Source organism: Argentina silus (assembly GCF_951799395.1).
Source record: "Argentina silus genome assembly, chromosome: 1".
In the NCBI taxonomy this organism is placed as follows: Eukaryota; Metazoa; Chordata; class Actinopteri; order Argentiniformes; family Argentinidae; genus Argentina; species Argentina silus.
The window spans coordinates 11,397,328-11,418,581 of NC_139655.1; the positions used below are offsets into that span (position 1 = coordinate 11,397,328).

At 43.1% G+C, this 21,254-nt stretch overlaps 1 protein-coding gene across 1 annotated transcript; it reads right to left on the reverse strand.

Annotated features, from left to right (window-relative positions):
* Positions 1 to 443: 443 nt before the first annotated feature.
* On the reverse strand, positions 444 to 20,200 carry zbtb47b (zinc finger and BTB domain containing 47b). Its single transcript, XM_083672960.1, has 6 exons — positions 20,097 to 20,200; positions 7,178 to 8,587; positions 5,706 to 5,853; positions 5,067 to 5,182; positions 4,708 to 4,852; positions 444 to 4,476 (listed from the first exon to the last, which is right to left on the reverse strand). Exons 1-6 carry the CDS (start codon positions 20,097 to 20,099, stop codon positions 4,031 to 4,033), a joined length of 2,268 nt encoding a protein of 755 aa, XP_083529086.1. The 5' UTR covers positions 20,100 to 20,200; the 3' UTR covers positions 444 to 4,030.
* Between the last annotated feature and the right edge of the window lie 1,054 nt (positions 20,201 to 21,254).

The following is a 21,254-nucleotide window of genomic DNA, read 5'->3' on the forward strand; positions in this document are numbered from 1 at the left end:
TAAACATAATGTAACTATTAAGACCATTTCAGACCATGCAGTTCCCGTAGATCCAATACTGAGAACCCCTATCTTAACATTATGGCAAAAGAGAGCAATATCACCTCCTACAATATATCAAGACATTGATTTGAGAAGCACATCAAGGACCAATCAATCAAGAAGGGAGTTATGTGCTCGGAGGGAAGTGGCACAGATACTTAATAAAGAGAGAGGTGCAAGGCCTGGCAGGTTTACTATAACACTAGTCTTACTCTGGGGTGCTGAAACTGGCTGCAGCTCCCCAGCAAGCCTCAATGGGCAAGATCAGAGCCATCTATAGAGATGTAAATATTGTATATATACAGTAGACGTACAACAGGGGAGGCTAATGAAGGTAGAAATCGGAGGACAGGCTCATTGTAATGCATGGAATGGAATAAGGAATGGTATCTTGGTATCTCCAGTCCTCATTCCATTCCATGCATCACAATATGCCCGTTCTCTGATTTCTACCTCCACCAGCCTAGATAGCCTCCATCTGTTATACAGAGAACGGTGTATTCCTTTAGACCCTGTTCTTCACACTGTAGTCACACAGGAACCTGTTCATTGGGAAGATGAAGGACAAGACTAACATCACTCTTTGGCAGCAGGGTGCCAGGTAAATGGATACTCTTCCTGGTTGTTCTGGTTAAACAACAATGTAAAGTGCACAGTCTACTTGTACAGTACTGCCAAATATGTTTTTTCTATCTCTAATTTTGGCCCTCCATCAATATCTATAGTAATGTCACAAAGACTGTTGTACGAAACAAATTCTGGATATTGTCATTCGTTTAGGATAGCTAAAATCCTACTTCTTGTCCTCACTAATACTTTTATGAACATCAAAAAATTCTGTTGAACAGAAATGGCATTTCTAGACATTAGCTTGTGTGTAGTTTTCAAGGTTAATATTGATGACACTTATGATGTGGAAAGTAATTCTCTACCAATTCAATAATACACTATCTGTTACTAATTTCGCTATATACATTTCCCCATTATAATAAGTGTGGCAATCTAGTTCAAAGTGCTTATGTCAGTAGTATTACTACCATTCCTCCCTTACCAATACCTTCCAACACTATCAATAACAAAACATTCAATGCCATGGCATATCCATTCCATCTATAAACTTAAGGCAAATCTGATTGAGTATCACATCAGCATACTTCCAATTTTCTCACAATTGTCTATCGCCTCTGAGCATTTCAAAACAGTCACGTAGGAAAGTACTCTGTACTTGATTGTATCCTTTTACAATGTCTTCACCTTTTCTCTGTGATCCCCAATATAAACATGGTTTTCAGGTTAAAAAAAATGTCGGCATTGGCATCTCCTCAGCTGATGTAACAGTCTTTCTCCATGCGATTGATAATACACTCTGGAGAACTTGGGTATCAGAGTTGGGGCAATATGAATCAGTAATAGATCAGATCAGATGTCTAAAGTCTTGTGTGCTCAAATCTTTTGTGGGAATGCAGTTTGCTATGATGCCACAAGGGGGCAAAAGCCCTCACAGAGCTGTGCAGTATTGAGGGGCTAAAACCAACAGTCAATACCCTGTGCCTTGGGCTCATCTCCCACTCAGGCCCAATACTTTCAGCACAGCCAACACATGGCATTCAAAGTAAAACAAATCAACAAAAAAAAAAACGACCACAGCACAAACTCTCTAATTGATAGGGCAGTCTCAAACTGGACCCCATTTCAAAGCAGCAAATCAAGAATAAAATGTGTTTTTTTTTACACATTAAGAAACAGAAGCATAAAAAGTACCATTAAAAAACAACATGGTTGACCAATTGCATGGCTCCTACCATTTCACCATGGAAATTAAAATGTACATAGTTGGGGTGAACTAATACATAGGCTACAATATGATAAGGTGCTTAAGCTATTCCTTTAAGAAATGAAACATTTTACAGCTTATTACAGATACAAAAGCCTATCCACAACTTCCGACAACTTTCATTAGTACCAACCGACACACAAATGGGAGCACATTAGACTCTCATCTGAATGTAAACATAGGGAACTGGTCACAGAAAGGGACTAAGAATACATCTTACAATATATACATGTCTACAGAATACATACATCCATATAGTGTACGATAGGGAATACAATACTGCTTCAGTACTGCTTCTATTAACCTAATTATTTGCATATGAAAATTAATCAGTCCAATTCAATGGACTCTCAAAAGTTTTTGTGATTAGGTTCCATTTACAATTTCATAAATTACACTCTTTAAAGCATATAATCTCAGTATGACAGTTGTCAAAAGTGCACGTGAGGCCAAAAATTGTGCATTTGAGGGGTACAATACACTTATGATTGCTTTTCAGCAACATTTCTAGACCACCAAAAACATTTTCAAAGAAGAGATCTCCTTTTGGATCTCTCACAAACAGTTCATCTGTAGATAATACATTTGTTGAGGTTATATTTTTCTTATCGACATTTTGTATAACGGACAAAATGAGCTAGAAAGCCATCTTCTGAATTCCTAATATTGGACAATAAGGAGGGGAGCAGAAGTGTGCTATATACTTTGTGTGGAACATGATATGCACGATGCAGGCAATCTTATCCCGCTGGACAAAACAAGATCAAGATGACAGTGATTGCTTAACATAAGCAACAGACAAAAGCAGTCAACAAACTTTCTCTCCATCTCTCTACTTTGGGAATCTCAATTGGTGGTTGGCTGAATGTGAATGAGTGTCACCATGATTACGTATCTTTCATAGCACCTTTACTCATCCGCCCCCCCGTTCACACATACACATACACCATCATCATCATCACACACCTTACTGCATTCTCCAGTGCTCTGCACAATGGGACTGCCTTGTCACAATCTCTCAGAAAACCTTTCAAATGGCATTACATGCCACATATTACACAAACGATCACAATAAAAAGTAAAGACACAATTAAGAGCACATCTTAAAATATCAATAGGGTTAGAAATAAGGTGCAGGATTGATTATAAATGCTGTATAATATCTAACAATAGCATGTGAGCTCACAGGATTTGGTTATTACGATGCCATACACATATTTAGAAACAATATCAGCATTTGGTTATCGCTGGAACAGATCAGAAACACTACATCTTGAGTAATTGGCAAAGAGGGGGAACAAATCAGAAAAAAAGGTTTCTCTTCATACTGTAGATCTGTTCTACAAAAGCAGCCTTCGTTTGGCTGATGACCTGTGAGCGGCTAAGTTGAAAACTCATTTGTGTTCTTCAGCTCCTTCTGAGCCCGTCGCTCACAGCAGAGGAAAGTGGGGAGAGACACAGCAGACAGATCACACGTCCTAATGAAAGGAAAAGAGAGGAGAGGAGAGAAGAGGAGAGGAGAGGAGAGGAGAGGAGAGAAGAGGAGAGGAGAGGAGAGGAGAGGAGAGGAGGCAGATGAGAGACACAGCTCAGCTGGAGATGGTCTCGCACCACAGCACTCCATCAGGGGAGGAAGGTAAACAATTACTGCAGGAGCCCTAAACTGCAGAGAGAACTTATTCATGGCAACCCAAAGCAGGGAAGAGCTTACAAACCTCTCAAAGACAGATCTAGTTAACATGAGGAGGGATCTAACCAAGATTACATTGTGCTACAAGCTGGGTCTTATTTAAGTATGTGTGGCTTATGGAAAACCCAATGAAATATCACAACAGATGTCAAAAGAACAAGATACATGATGAGAACATATTCTTCTGGAATCAGAGGTTAATTATTAACAACACAGAGTAAAAAATAACTATTTTCATATGGTAGGTGTATGCATTTATATGTCACAAGAAGCCTCCGTATAAGCTGTGAACTCATCAAACTGCAAGACTATACGTAGGGGCTGTGTTCCTCGTACTGCAGTAATGCTTCCTCCTCACACATCACTGGTGTGTATCACAAGTCTCTTATAGCAGAGCACTTCATTGGGGTTTAGGTTTCAAGACGATAACAAACACAAAGTGCACTATGGGCTCCTGAAATCCGTTAGTTGTTGGAGTTCATCCTACCAGCAGAGAACAGGGGAGGGGGTGGGGGTAAGTGGGGGGCTGGAGGCAGCCCCCCCATGGAGTGGAGGAGGGGGAGTGAGAGGGCTGAGGCATGATGGGGGTGCGGACTGGGCGTGGAAATGGGTGTGGTCACAGACGTAGCGGGGAGCACCGCCCCCAACGCCGCCTGACCAATTGCAGCAGAGTCCACAGCAGGTGGGATGGCGTGGTCCAGGCAGAGGGGGTCGCCGTCGGCAACCATGGGGTTGCTAACCCGGAAGCACTTCTCCTTGTGGGCCTTGAGCATGTTGGAGAAGCGGAATCGCTGGCCACACACCTCGCAGGGGTAGGGCTTCTCGCCTGTGTGGGTGCGGCGGTGGCGCTTCATGTTGGGCCGGCTGGTGAAGCTCTTCCCACAGATCTCACAGATGTACGGCTTCTCTCCTGCAGCGGGGGAATGGAGGAGGGTCAGAGTCAGGCACATCTTGTATCAAGAGTTCATCACTGAGCAAAACTTCATAGGACATTTATCCTTCGTCTACACCCATGAACATATGGGGAATCTACCTACAAATTACATTACAGTAGACCTCCCCAATTTACAGATATAGTATATTGTGTATAGTTGCATCCCCAAACACAGATTATACTTGGTTGGCATATCTAAATTCTAACCAGTGTGTGTCTTCATGTGCTCGTCAAAGTACTGTTTCATGTTGAAGTCCTTGCCACACCACTGGCACATGAACTGCTTGTGTCCGATGTGGATGCTCATGTGGGAGCGGAGCTGGTACTTATACTGGAAACGCTCACTGCAGTTCTGAAACACACACACACACACACACACACACACACACACACACACACACACACACACACACACACACACACACACACACAGACACACAGACACACAGACACACACACACACACACACACACACACACACACACACACACATTAAAGATTCCTCCTATGATAACTATATAGTAAGTATAGTGTAGATAGAGATCATTTATTAAGGGGGCTCCAACCTCACACTTGAAGGGCTTCTCTCCGGAGTGCTGGAGGGAGTGAACCTTGAGGGACATGCTACGTTTGAACGACTTTCCACACGTCTCACAGGTGAACGGCATGTCCTTGGTATGGGCTACAGAGACACACATATTATGAAATGTTACACAGAACAGAACACTTGAAAGCGATGGAACACATTGGGGAATAACACAACAAAATGCCATTAATAACCTCGACAACTACTACAACTGTACAGTACCACTTTAAGTATACCTCTACCTTTACAATACTATCCATATATTTTTAACAATCTATTTTACTATTCAGTTCCTCATGCTCACTAACTGCCAGTATCAGAGGACAATGTAAATCGCTAATCTAGCAGGAAGTAGTTCCAGGATAAGCAATTTCCTGTCCTGTGTCCAGGGAGACTAAACAATAGTTTCTGTGTCTGGACATCCGCCACTCTTGTAACAGCTTGGGAAAGGTCAGAGACACTACAAGTCTAATGAACCTACATAAAACTTTTTTTACGTCTTCTCACAGTCTACCTTGAGAGACACCAGCCTGTGGTGGTAGTTAGATTAGTCAGGGACAACCCAAAGGCTGGGATGACTCCACCATGAGCTATCCCAGCATCCCTCAACAGCACTCACCGACCATGTGCTTCCTGACGTGGGCCATGGTGTAGAATTTCTTCTCACAGATCTCACAGGAGAACTTCTTCTCAGCATAGCCGTGGACGATCTTGTTATGCTCATGTAGGGACCACAGCTTCTTGAAGGCCTTGCCACATGTTACACACTGAAACACAGAGGCAGAGTGAAAAGAGAGCACAGGAAAGCGAATACCTATTAAAACTTATAGAGCCTTATAGAGACAGGGATTGTACTTAATAATATTGATCAGAAAAGTATGGATATGTAATTAAATGTAACATAATGTAGGGAGAAGAGGATGATACATTTCCCTACAGTACGTTACATTCAATTATGTTCACTAATAAATCAAAATCAAAACACTCAGGCCAAATTAAGTACATTTTACGGTTTCTTTTATGGTTTGATCTATTATACCACAGACACACACACACACACAAAACTGTAATTACACTCAACGGAGGTAGATATCTAAAGTAACTTCATGATTTAATTAAATTCAGTCAGGACACTCAGTCAGTTTAACCCTTTATTGCATGAAAATGGTAATACATTTAAGCTTGGCGTAATTGGATGGCTCCGCTCTGTAGAACTCTCTGCCTGGAGTTAGATCACAACATACAAGTAATAAAATATGGCACTGAGCCCATGACTTATCAAACCCCCCCATAGGTAGGCTACATACAGAGAGACCGAGTGGGTGGAGGCTGGGGGCGGTGGGTGGTATGACCACACAAAACCTACTCCCAGTACAACCACAACTGATAAAGCTATGGAGGAACGTAAACTGGTCTCTGTCCCTTGAACATGCGATGGTGTTTGTGTGGTCATACGTGTGAACCAGCTGTCCTGCCACCTGGACAGCTGTGCTGTTGACTTCGAGTGCCCTGGCTGAACTAACGCTATGCTCCATTTATGGAATAAAGGAATAAAAAAATAAAAAACATGGGCTACCATCATCATGAGTGCAATCTACTGAGAGCTGTGCAGTGTATTACATGATGATTAATAGGCACTATTTTCTCCATATCAATCTGGATGCTATTAAAAAATGAATCAGGGAATGACTTGGCAAAACCACAGCAGGGATCCATCTGTTGCAAATAGGGTGCATTAGAGGAGATGCCACCATATTTCTGTCATACCTCGAACAAACTAGCCAATTTAAAATTCATTAGGACAAATGAGATAGGGCTATATAAAAGTGAGAGATGACTTTGAAAGTGATTTATATGTGATTTATTTAGCATGTTTTTATCCAACCAATTTTGGAAATTGTATGGAGTATGGCTGTTGTACATGGAGGTGTCTCTTAATGGTAAATATACCTTATGACATCATCATCTACATCATTATCTTTATCATCATCACCACCACCACCATCATCATCATCATCATCATCATCAAAATCACCATAACCACCACCACCTTCACCATCATCATCATCATCATACCTGTCATGGGCTTACCTGTATGCTCTTCTCACAGTTGGTCTGGTGGTGCAGCAGCAGTTCACTCTCCAGTAGGAAGCGTTTGCCACACTTGTTGCAGATCTGCATGCGGTTGTGTGTCACGTTCATGTGCTTCTCCAGGTACCAGCGGTTGTTGAAGACGCGAGGACACTTCTTACATGGGAAGTGTTGTTTCTCCTCTAGCCTCACTTTCTGGCCCACGCTCTCCGAGTCCTGCTTCCTCTTACGCCCTCTCCGCCGGTTGGCCAGCGTGGCGTCGCCCAGGGTTTGCCTCATGGTGATGGTGGTACCGGCAACCGCTAATGGCCTGGTGCCCCGACGAGGCCTCTCCAACAGCACCGCCTCCACTCCTGGAATGTTAAGTTCATTTTCTTCCTCCTCCTCATCCTCCTCCTCCTCCTCCTCCTCCTCACTGCTGTTTACCATGTCCTCCTCTTTTGGGTCATCCTCCTCGTCTTCCTCCCCAACCTCTGCTTCATCATCCTCCTCATTCTCCTCCTCATCCTCCTCCTCCTCCTCCTCATCCCGGTCTTCCCCATGGCAACGGCCAAACCTGACGGCGGTCTCCGTGGCAATAGCAGCTTTGCTCTCTGACCCCTTGGACACATTGAGGGTCTGGTTGTTCAGGTTGACCTCCACGATGATCTGGTCTCTGTTGAAGGAGGCGTGGCCATCTGACGCCTCTGACTCCTCCCCGCTCCCCTCCATCTTACACATGCCCCTCCCACCAGCACCACCCCCACCCCCACCACTCTCCTCCTTCTTGTAGTACTGTTTGGTCTGAGAGGCTGAGTGGTGCTGATGCTGGGACATCTTTCCAGGCCCATCCTCCACCCTCACCGAGAATGGGCTGCTCCCCTCCCGGGTGTACACCCTCCCCATCTCCGCCTCCTGCTTGATCTCCCGGTACAGCTGGCTTGGAGGTGTTGCCATAGCAGCTGGGTCGCCACACAGACCCTCCTGATTGGCCATGTCTCCGGCTCTCAGTGACTGGCTGCTGATGAGGTCACGGCAGGAGGCTGCGATGTCGCTCATCTGCAACAGGGTGGCGGCGTTGAGTACGTCGCGGACGGTGCGGCTGCTGACCAGCAGCTTGGAGGTGTAGATGAAGTTGAGGATCTGCTGCAGGCCCTGGGAGGTCAGTGCGTCCAGGGACAGGTCCACACGCCGCAGCTGCTTGCTCTGGGCGAACAGGGAGTGGAAGAAGGGGCTGTAGGCGGCCAGCACCCCCTTGTGAGCGGGGAAGGTGCTGCGCTGGCGCACCAGGACAATGTCCACGTCACAGAGGTCAGGCTGGAAGAGGCGCTGCTCGTTCAGCCTGTCCATCAAACAGGTGAAGTGAAGGGCCACATCCTCCACCAGAGAGAACTCAGCGGAAGGGTAGTCAGTGGTCTTCTCCACTACGAGCTGAGGAGGGGAGAGAGAACAGAGCCCATTATCATTCAGTGAAGAGGGATTTCTATGACAAGACAATTGCTAGTAACGATTATGTTCTGTAGTGCTGTCATTATAAAACAAACAACATTAGAAACACAGCCTAGAAAACCCTTGAGCAATCACTACATTGTGTTTTTCCCCCCATTTTGAAAGGATTACAGACAAAGTCCCAGACTCAGAAGAAACTGCACAGCAGGGGTCATTCAAAAATCAAAGGTAGTCTGCACTTTACAAACACACCTCAACCTCCCAAGGTGGGTTTATTTTAGTACAGGAAGGGCAAGCTTTCGATCCAGAAGTGAGTGGGGATAGAGCAGGGTGCACAGACACACAGACACACACAGACACACACTCCTTGTCTTTCTGAGAGGACTGCCTGGGCTGTCACGGCTGTGCATTGATATGCGGTGCCATCTCCTCCCATTAGCTCTCTCTCTCAGTGCCCCCCCCCCCCCCAGGAGAACCAAATTATGCACAAGACTAAACACGTCCGGAGAAATAATTAGGGAAACCATGGTGAATAAATACTAACCAACTCTCCAAACAATTAATGGAATTTATCATCCCAGGCCTCTCCTGCAGGCAGAATAGGAATAATTATACTAGTGATTTTTGACTGCCTATTTGCTGGAGTTGATATAGCTATACGCTGTACAGATGTACACCAAGGATGCATCTCTGTTGTATATACCACTTATGAATAAACACTGTAGGCTGAAGGCAATAATGGTGAAACAGCCATGAAAAATAGGGAGGAGATTAGGTCAATACACCTCTTTTCATTTTCCACAGTCATTAATATTGCATTAAAACAGATGCTCTTCACTCTACCTCGGGATGAATATCTTCTCAAAAGTCAAGTGCACATGATTTCCTCCAATTAAAAGTTCCAACACCAAATACAAATGCCTGTTGTTTGTCTGCTGCCAAACCACTCCTCTCTTTGAAATCAATGACAAGGCTTTGCGTTTTCAGGCTGGAAAATTGATTCGCATTTGCGGCTAACCTTGGGAGTTGTTTCTTTTTGAAGATTTCAATTACAGCTTTATCTAATGTTAGATTTATTCATAGTTTCTGTTGTACCCTGAGAACAAGAGAGAGAGAGAGAGAGAGAGAGAGAGAGAGGAGCACAGATTGGGTTATCATTCAGTGGCACTGGTACAGACGTTGCTCAAGGGCATAACTCAGCACCCTAAATCAGATTCAATAAAAGTTGCCAATGAAAAGTCCTCTTCTTCCATGGATAGTGATAATGATCTGCTTATGCAGTTTCAACGCAAAGAGGGCAACACTGTCAAATACTGCATGCTGTATGAATAAACAATCCTCAAAATAGACCTACATAAAATACAAATGTAAATGGATATTCAGTTTCATGCCATAAAATATTTTCATTGTATGTAAATAATACTCATTCCACAACGCAAAAAGGACAGCACACTCATATTTATTGATAATCTGTCCACAAACACAACACATGACTGTGTGCCCCACTGAATGACAAACAGGTTTCTGACTGTACATAATTGCATTCATGATTTCATGCAGAATGGCGTTGCAGAGCTCAATCCCATGTCAGCCCCTTTCCACAGACCTGTAGTCGTGTCTACTACATTATGTAATACAGCAACACAAATAAAGAGGGAGGCCATTCTTGTCACATTTCATCACATAAGGAAGCTGAACAAAGCAAGCAAGCACTTTGGATTTACGACCCCATCTATCTCTCTCTCCCTCCCTCCCTCTATCTCCCTCCCTCCCTCTCCCTCCCTCTCTCTCTCTTTCTAAATGTCAGTGTGAGAGCTTGTTTGCTGTCATTACAGAGAACAGCACCTCTAACCACCCTCTCAATCAGGTAGCGTCTGATGAATTATTCATGTGGCGTGACCTAAGACAGGCACGGCGGGATTACTGACACGCCCAAACCAGAGGTGTCGTTTAAACAGGCTTCGATCAAAGCTCCTCTCAGCCCTCACAAACATCACTCCATCACACACTATGCCGGGTGCCTGTGTCTGTTTTTTGTTGTAGCGGCAATTTCTGTCGCCTAATGGAGGCACTGAGCATTTACATTCACAATGCGACACACTCTCATAACTTTTCTAGTTCATTTTTTCTTCATTTTTCTACAATCTGACATTCATAATAATGAGTGGCAGTACAAAATAAATCTTAGTTTCCCCCCAAAAATAATCCTACAAACAAGTGAACACAGGGATGAATTTAGCAAACTGGCACTATACCTCAAATAACAGTTGTTTCTCCCATAAGTAACTAGTGTATTCTCACGCAGTGAGCCCTGCCAAGCCTGGTGGTATGCACTTGGCAGAAGCCCCATTCCCAGAGCCAAGCTGGACAGAGCAGAGTCGAACCGTTTAACAGACGGAGGAATGAAATCCCTCTTTTTATTTGACTTTCACTTGTGAAAATGCCCTCTCTGTCACACCCTTGCCTCTGACCAGTCCCAGCCTGCTTGGCTTTACTACACCATAAAGTCTGTATGTCCCTCATCTACCTAACAGTGCAGCTGAAGACTGTGTCGAAGTGACCTCTCAGAGCTGCCATTTTGAAAGCTCTATTCGCTGGTGTGGACATGACAGAGACACTGTGGCTCACGTAAGGGAAGTTGGAACCTTCTGTAGTGAAATCGTACTTAGTCAGATTTCCTGCTCACAGCCAATCACATAGTCCTCGTATTTGGAATGTTTTGTATCTACTTACACTGTGGCTCAGCTATGAAACTGAGGAGATCTTGGCTACAGTAGGTGCTGATAAACAGCAAACAAGCCAAACCGTTAGCAGGTCCCAATGTCAGACCACGGACACATCGATACTCTGGGAGGGAGAGCCTGTTGTATACGCACAGGAGGGAGTCCCTGGGGTGAAGCATTATGGGGTTTTAAAGCTCTCCGCGTCCTCAGCGGACCCTGTTTGCATGTGGTCACTGTGGAGATGGTACCAATGTCCGCTCACATCAAATGCTTCTCATTACTCACTCTCCAAACTACTTCATCCCAGATTAGGCTACTTACATGCAAATTCCTATCCAGTGATTTAACAATGTGAATTGATGAAGCATGAGTATGTTCAATCCACCAAAACTGAGTCCCTATAAAGTGTTGTCATACTCTGTATCTTGCTTTATACCTACTCCTGCCAATTATCCTTAGTACAAATAACTCACTACATCAATTTACAAACAACAGCAACAAGCCAGAGACCAACTGTCAACCTGCTGTATTAGCAATAATATCTCTCCAGTTGGGAAATCACACAAAGCAATCCTTCATCCTCCAACCATCCAAACGGATTATGACAGCAATCCCATGAGCTCATTCTGTGGCCTGCCTGCCTCTCAGTGGGGGGCTTGCAACTTGTGTCTGGGCTATTCCAGAACAACCAAGGCCACTTCCACCCACTGAGTAAAATCCACACTCAGCAGTACCCTACAGAGTGTGCACTCCTGCTGAGGGGTCCAAAGTAGTGCCCAGTGTGAGTGACATCCTTAGGAAGCAGAGTGGGCACCACGTCAGCCCTCATCCCCATCACAGGGATGGAGACGGGAGAAGAGCAGCAGAGAGCCCTGCACTGATACACACACACACACACACACACACACACACACACACACACACACACACACACACACACACACACACACACACACACACACACACACACACACACACACAGAGAGAGAGAGAGAGAGAGAGAGAGAGAGAGAGAGAGAGAGAGAGTCCTGAGTCATCATCAGAGCAGAGGTGAGGTGAGGTTAGCATAAGCATGAAAAACTGATTAGGATGGCTGATTGGTCTTTGATACTATACATACAGTACATAACATGAGCATGCTAATATGCTATGGGATATGGATCAGTCAAAGATGCCATAGAGACTCCTATTAATAACAATGATAAACCATCCTTCTCTCACTCATGGTCTTGGAAAAGGAAAAGTGAAGTACAAGTCTATGCTTGCAGTAATGCAAACCTCATGTCCAGGGGAGTCCAATCAGAATGTGATTAAAAAGACATCAGTGTAATGACTGACAGTGCCCTCTGTGTGCTAACTCTGCCCACGTCTGCTATTGATGCTAGAACACGGCTACAGAGATCAGGCCGTTTGGCAACCTTGGTGAGAATCACGCCTCAGTTCTATGCATCAGTGCTACTACTGTAGGAACACCTGGTTCTGAGCTGGCATGGAAAGACTGCCTGCTGCTTGCTGCTGCCCCTCCTTCAGTGTTTGTGTGCTCCTGTCTACCAGAAGCTCTCTCCCTGTCTGCAGTCTGCACGCCCCCTCTCCTCCCAATCCAATCAGGATATAAACCCAGCACTGACCTTGAGGGAGAGGGAGCATAAAGCAGACGCGCGCACACACACACACACACACACACACACACACACACACACACACACACACACACACACACACACACACACACACACACACACACACACACACACACACACACACACACACACACACACACACACACACCCTCTCCCTAGAGGAGGATAGAGGCGGCACAGGCTTGAATGCTCACTGTTATAAGTCGCCAACTGTTAGCTGTAGGTGTATGGTAGCTGCATCATATGTGTGTGTGTGTGTGTGTGTGTGTGTGTGTGTGTGTGTGTGTGTGTGTGTGTGTGTGTGTGTGTACAACTGTGTAACACTGTGGCTTTTTGTATCCCAGATACACTTCGATCATCAAATATGTTGCTCTCAGTCACAGATCAGTAGTATTACAAGTTGGAAGCTCTTGCTACACTAAATATTAGGCCACTTTTACGGCCCTGCAGTGATTCTCAGGGGACTATGATCAAAATTACTAATAAAAATCAATGTTCAATGACTGTACTGAGCTAGAGCCACAGGCAGCAGCTCACAGCGCTGAGGTCACACACTGCACAGTGCCCCGCCAACGTTTCTCCCTCAGTAGGATGACAGTGCTTTATATCAGATGCTACCCATGCAGCTAACAATTATAACCTTCATCATCAAGTTGCAAGCTACTGCACCACAAGCGAGTGGAGTAAGCCCTTGCTCATTTAACCACTGAGTACAGGGTGGTCCCAGTTGTTGTTCCATGTGATGTATATACATGTATGTACAATGGGGAGTTACTCAGGGCTGAGCAGATGTTAGGGATGGGCTAACCTTGTCCCTAGGCTATTGCGCACAGTGCATAAAAGCCTGGAATAACAATGACTCAAACCTGGCCTTAGTGGCAGTGAACTTACTGAGTAATGTATGTCATTATTTGATATTAGCAAATCACACGACTGTGAGGTGTGGTTCCAAATCAGAAATGTGTGGCGGTCACGCACTGGGGGTGGTGGGAGAAAAGCCAATAGCTATGCATCAGGAGTTTTTCTAAATGTTTGTATTGAGTAAACAAAGGCCAAGTTTGACGAATTGGTTCACCAAACTTTCCAAGCATATTGGGCTGGTCTGTACATTCTGAAGCAAAAAAATGTGTTATACTAGTGTGAATGTCTCTATTCACTGTGAACATTTTAATGTCTGAGCTAAAACATATTTTAGAAAAGTTTTAAAAGGCTGTGAAAATAAGTTGGGTAATTCGGTGTAAAAGTACCCATGAGGACCAAAAACTGTGAAATTCATCAGAGCATATCTAACTGGGTGGCAAATGAAAGCTAAGAGTCTATATTTTGGGGAAATGAAGTGAGAAATACCTTTCTCAACCATCTTCCATCAAAAGAATAGGGATAAGCAAAGGCTTTGACTTCTTATCCAACGTATGGAAAAGCATCTAAAACATCTATCAGAAAAGGTCTTTAAGGTGTTTAGGAAAACATCAAACCTCAAACTCAATCAACTAATATCAACACTTATATTTTGTGTAAGAATTATTTCCCAGTCTCTGGGTCATTCTGTTACAAAAACCCACATACTGTACATTAGTATCAGATATTTGTATATGTCTCTGCCTCAGGAGGAGTGAGGACAATGAAAGTTAACAAAAGTAAGAAGTATAGACCTACCAAATAATTGTAGTGTTTTTACTGATATCGATTTAGTTTAGAAAATAAAAGTGATTAAAACTGGATATTCTGTTACCAAATCTGTAATAGAATGACCAAATCAAATCGGTAACAGAAGTACTGAAAGTGAATTGGCTACATTCACTTTTTGTACAGGTTGTACAGAACCTACATAATGGGTTATTCAGGTCTCCCTGTAGAAGGACCCCTTAAGGAACCCTTTTGGGTTCCATGTAGAACGCTTTTGGTTTCCATGTAGTGTGCACTGAGACATATGGTGTGGTGTCCCTAAGTCAGATTCTTCTTTTCTAATTCTGTTTTTTGGTGGCAAAAATACTTTTTTATATAATGAAGAAAACAACAACTTTGAGAACAACAAATGTCACTGATTTGAATCACATTAAATTACATTTCAAAGGCTGATTTATGTTTCTTGATTTTTTATCAATGTCCCTTTTTTAATGGGGGGGGGTTGCATACGAAAAGTTGCATACACTTGCATTGAAAGTGTAAAATTGAGTCGCAGGGTCATCCTGTTACTGTGGAACTGCTCTAAAGCTAAGTAGCAGGGTACTTACATTTTTTAGCTTTAGCTATGAAAATGTATTGCTATAAGCCACTCCACGTGGTCAACACTAGCGAGCCTAAAACAGGGGACACACCTTGATTCAATGGGAAATGTTCTCTCTGTACAGCAAAGGAGCACAAGGAACACATCAAGGACACTGACTTGACTGTGCGATAGAATTCATAGGAAATACAAGATTTATGGGATTGGATAATTAGATCCTGGAGGGAGATGTGGCCCTGTTTGACAATGCAAAAATGCGGCATAGTGTCAAAGGATATCTTATTACACCCAATACATGAAATAGCATTCAGCCCTAATTGAACCATGTCCATTAACAGGTGGATATATTTCAGGCTGGAAAGCTTTCTGGGCATCTGGCAAATCTAGTAAATAATGTCATATTTGGTATAGGCATCCATATGTGTATCTGATCCACAAAACCTCTGTTAGCTCAACTGGGTCAAATTGTGAATACTTCTTATTACAACAAAGTGTCTTGACAACTGCTCTTACACTTACACAGACATGTCAGTACTATCAACTCCCACCTCCCACCCATCCAATCTGTATCAGTTATCTGGAGAGAGGGTAATTTGACTGGGGTAATCTGTAGGTGATGAGTTGGCCTAGCTGTGTGGAGTAACATTAGCTATCAACGTGAGATCTTAACATATTTCCATCTATATGTTAATGCAACCACAGGTGACAACCCAATCTACAATTGATATGTGTTTACTGGACCATGAAATTGCGATGCATAAACAAAAACAGGATCAGAACTCTCCCAATACAGAGTTTGCCTCAACTCAACAACCAACACCAAAAATTAACAATCTGAAGGCAGGCAGTTGCCTTGACAGCAAAATTGGCCAGGCCCTTATTTTATTATTACTGTATCGCCCATTGGCAAATTGAAAACTCATTGATCGATATAGCCAGCCTGGGAACAGAGCAGGGTCGACAGTCAGAAAGAAGACATCAATCGCTGAGTGGACCTGGAATGACTGGGGACACAGGTTGAATAATCAAAGGTGCCGACTGGTGGAGCTGCCTCAGAGGTTAGAGTGTCCGCACTGAAGCACTGCCAGGAGGTTTGTGCCTGGGCCAATGAGCTCTGAGAGGAAGCGCTGAGTCAGGAGGCCTGGCCAAGAGAGGGGCCTGTGGAGCTGGCATCTCCTCATGACACACAAGAAACAACACATGGAGCTTACACTCCACACACACACTGCTCAGAACACACAGACTGAACTCAACACACACGGTTCCTATCCTAACACATACTGACCCTAACATAAAACATATCAACCTAACGCACGACACACACTGCTCTGAACACACAGACCGAACTCATCACACACACAGATCATAACACTGTCCCTGACATAAAACACATAAACCTAAAGCAAGAAACACACACACACTGCTCAAGACAGGCAACAGACGGAGCAAATGCAAGGTACTGTAAAACACCCAGCACAAACACAAAGATGCAACCTGCACCCAAAACATATAGAAAAACAAAACACACACCCAAGCCAACTGTCCTAAACTTACACCCACTAAGCCAGAACACAAACACACACCAATATCCACAGACAGGACCAACATGTCACAAAGGGCCTCACCAGAGAAGGAGCCAACACAATTCTGATCTTCCACAGACAAAAGAACAATATGATGTCTAGTCAAGGGAGAGACAGACAAAGAAATACCCAGGGGGAATTACAGAGATAGAACAAAGATATCTTCATTATACTCTTTCATACAATGACACAAGGAAACCAGCTAATAAAAGACTCCAAAGAGTTGCTTATCTGTACAATCTCTCTGGTGTGATAATAAAGCTGGAGTGGAGTGAACTGATACGCTTGATGAGAAGGTCAACAAGGACACTGAGGAACTACTCGATGGGCATCCGTTTTATGTTCCAACCTATCAATGGACAGCTGAGAGCTGTTGAAATGTAAATAGCAAGATGACATCCGATTGGTTTCTAGTGCATCCAACTATGACAATCAGCCTCAGATAATGTATTAAAATCAGTGGATGTAGCAGCATGATACATAAGACAAATACTTCAACATATGTATTCAAACCATTCAACTTCATGTGCAATTCAAAATGCCACTTGTAGTGGCATCACAACTTGGCAGACCCTATTTTTCTTAGCATTAACTAGACTCAGTTAAAATAGAGTGGAAACTCATGCCCATCTGTTTTAAATCTTCTCTAAGTCTCTCTTTCTGGCCCAATTTCTGCTGAAAGCCCCTTGAATACCCCGGGAGGGAACATATTTATCTCATTTGATATCTCCTGGATCCTAAAAATGCCCCCCTAAAAAGCTGCTATCAAATAGTTGTCTGGTCAGGTTTCAGTAGGACTACGCATTTGTTTATTTTGATGAGTGTTTTGCAAAACGTTTTCACAAATAGGAAAGAGCCTGACAAACAGGAAATCTAAGAGTGAAAATGTTTTAATCAACTTCCATCTCCAAGCAAATTGCACTGAATTTGACCTTTCAAAACACTTAGACTGGACGGATAAAAAGTACAAAATTGAAGATGTCTTTATCTTTAATGTACACATCATACTCACTCATCCCATTTAAAGCAGGGACGAGAACAAAAAAGAAGTGAATAATTATATAAGCTCAAAGCGGTCGACCTTGTAGACTGGAAGGGCTTGTCTGAGTTCTTAATCTCTGGGGCATAAATTAGCAGCACCTATGGTCTCAGTTTCCAAGGAGAGTGGCTTCCTACTGGGGGCCGGAGATGTCTGTCGGAGTTTGTTGCTCAGTGCTGGAATGGCTGCACTTGTCACAAGGACTAAAGCCAGCCCCTTGCTCAGCACGGAGAGACAGCGAAGCCTCAAAGTCAAGGGTGGGCAGGAATGCCCTGAATAGGCAGTTACGTAAAACTCTCTGCACCCTGCTATGATGGGACACAGAGAAAGAGGCACTCAAGATCTGAAGTGTACCTGATAGATGTATTGTACAGCATGTCATTTAGGGAATTTAAAGGTCCAGTGTTTATTTAAGACACGATTTTGAGTATATGCTTTAAATGTAATGTTAATTCAGGAGACATAAAAGGAAGGCACTTTTTTTTATTTTTTTTTAAACCTGTTCCATCCAAACATTTCAGTGTCCATATAACCCCTGTTGTCAAGTATAGTAAGCTTCTGTGTACATATTTTAATGTCTCTTCTAGCAATATCTTTTGCTGAACCTTTGCAACAATAACATAAAGAATTGTTTCATATTTTCATGCATCTTGGGTAGATAGTATAATGTGACTGCATAGGACAAGAACTATCAATATCTTCTATTGATGGAAAAAAACAGTATAAATGCTAAACAGTACAACATTTCCTATATACTGTAAGATATCCAAACCTTTAAAAGTACAGGCCACTTGTCCCTTTATACACAAAATTAGTTAATTGTCTATCTATCTAAAACAGCGAATGACACAAACTATCTAGGGCATGTCAATGTTTACCAACAACATCAAGATAACACAAAACACAGTCTCTGTTACATTTGCCACTGAAATGAACCCAGTACACTTTGCACTGTGCTTATCACAGCTTACCCTCACGCATTTTAAAAGCAAATTGAAAAAAACAAAACAACAAACCTCTCTCCCCACCAGAAGCCACACTGCAAGCACCAGGGCTAACCCCAGTGACCTGACCCAGATATTAACCCAAGCCTCCAGATGTGAACGCGCGATGGGATTACTCCACCACTGCATCCAGCTCCACATGCTTTCCTAATGAGGCATCCCAAAATGACCCTGGAGTCTACCCTGTGTCTCTCTCCCTCTATCTCCCTCTTCTCTGTGTTACCTCCACTCTCTGTCCTCAGGACCAGGTTATTCCACTGCAATCTTGTGTAATAAAGCAACACAGGGTAGACACTTACACTTAGATTACGATTTTACACCTAAGATTATTCCAAAAATAAATATCTAAATGTAAATACAAACATACACAACAAATTAAGTAAAGGTTATTAACCATGCTACCATTAATATTTGGTTCTCACAGAAATGTTGGTCATGGAGAGTTATAACATTAAAAATTCAGTTATAACATTAAAACACATATTACATGAATTACCAACGGCAAAAATGTAAATAATGACCATGTTGAAATGTAGCCTAAACCAAAAGGTGAGCTTCAAATGCTGTTCCCTTATCCAAACTAAACAGGTACCCGAGACTATGACAAGTCTCGAGGCTTTACCACAACAGTAATAATGCATTTTCAACCTTTTTCTGAAAAGGGTGAGAGGAGGATGGGGTGGGCAGTTTTTCAAGACTGTAATATGAGCCTTTTATGCTAATTTCTAAAGCACAGCCACAGCCTAAGCAGATGTCGTGTGAGGTCATATTGAAGTTCAGACAAGACTTACCTGTAAGTTAAACAACCCATGCAATATCTGACAGCGCCTATTGCCTCAACTACATCTGAGATTATGCGTTTCATTTCAAAGCGCAACAAACTTGCAATGCTCTAAATAAACACGGGCAGCTGGCTTTTACATAGGCCCGTTTATAGTTTCACTTGTTCACAATGTCTACAAATATGCACCAGTCACGACCTGATCCTTGCTGAAGCATCCTGATATGAAAGAATTTAACTCTTTCTCTGCAACAATGTAGCTATTGTGGCGATTGCATTCTTGTAACAGCTCCAATTTTCAACTTGCGCCCCATGCAAGTTGCAAACTTCACCATAAAGCAATAAATGCACTGCAGACATTACTGACAAATGATGCTACAAAACACTATGAGACAAAGCTAAGGCAAGTTTCATCGGCCTAGCTAAGTAGCTCAAATTTGCAAGAGACCAAGAAGGGACAAAAAAATAAACAAAATTGCAGCGCTCTACTGTACCATTTTGATCCAAGGTTTCGAGGCACAAAGGAGTCCCAATATAACTCCTTTTGCATCTGACTTCCGTTCGCCATGAAAATGATCGTTGGATTTTCACATTTCTTCAGTTTTTCCTTACCCTCAGTCTTTTTTCGCCGTGCTAGCATTCAGACAGACAAAAATGCAGAGGCTGCTTTTGCAGAAGGAATTGGTGATTGGAGCTCGGGGATCATATGGGCTTTTTGTCAGACGTTTTAAAGGGACATGGTACTGTATTAAATGAGGTTTCAAACCCCAAGTACATTTTCATTTGCTAAACTTTAATTTGTGGTAAGCAAACGATAGGGATTTCAGACGGACAAATCAGCGCAAAACAAAAGTGCGCGTCTTCAGCTCTGCGCTCTTAAGGTGCGCATGACGTAGCGGAGATGGACATTACGGTCAGATGTATAGAGTAGACAGATTGTTAGACTATAATTCAAATGCTACAGGGCGTGTTGCTGATTCATATCACGCCTCCCGAAAATCGCTCGCAGAGCGGCCGATTCATATACAAAGCTTTTGTTTCCTGTTACTCTGTTAAATAAAAATAAATAAAAATGTTAGTCTAATAAATGTGTAGGTACAGTATGGGTTTGACCTTTTTCCAACAGTGAACGTCCTACACCATTAGTGCCACTATGCTCCCTATCAAAACGGCTTACAGGATTGTGCAATGAACACAGATAGGCCACTGTGTCAGCCTCACCTCACCTACAGTGCAAAGTCATGTCACTGACAGTTATCTCTCAAACAAGCAAAGTAACTGAAAACATAATTAAACACAATCACGCCTGACATCAAGCCAAGGAAACTGCCTTGCAGTGTCTGTTCTGCTAATGCTGACAGTAATTCAATAGGCTACCTGGCATATCTGAGTTATGAATACAGGCCGCTTTACGGTTTTGGTTTTCTTGGAATCCACATCCGCCAGACATTTCCGAGAGAGAAGGGGGTTTGAAATACCAGCACTGCTTTTAACTGTATGCAAATATTTTCAAGTAGGGAACCAACATTTCAATTAGTGCTGAACATGATTAATAATTAAATGCATTTGTCCCCCACCCCCTCCCCTCTTGTTCTAGTGAAGTGGGCTTTTGGGAGTGGAATTAAAGTCATACATTATTCCATTTCTTCAAA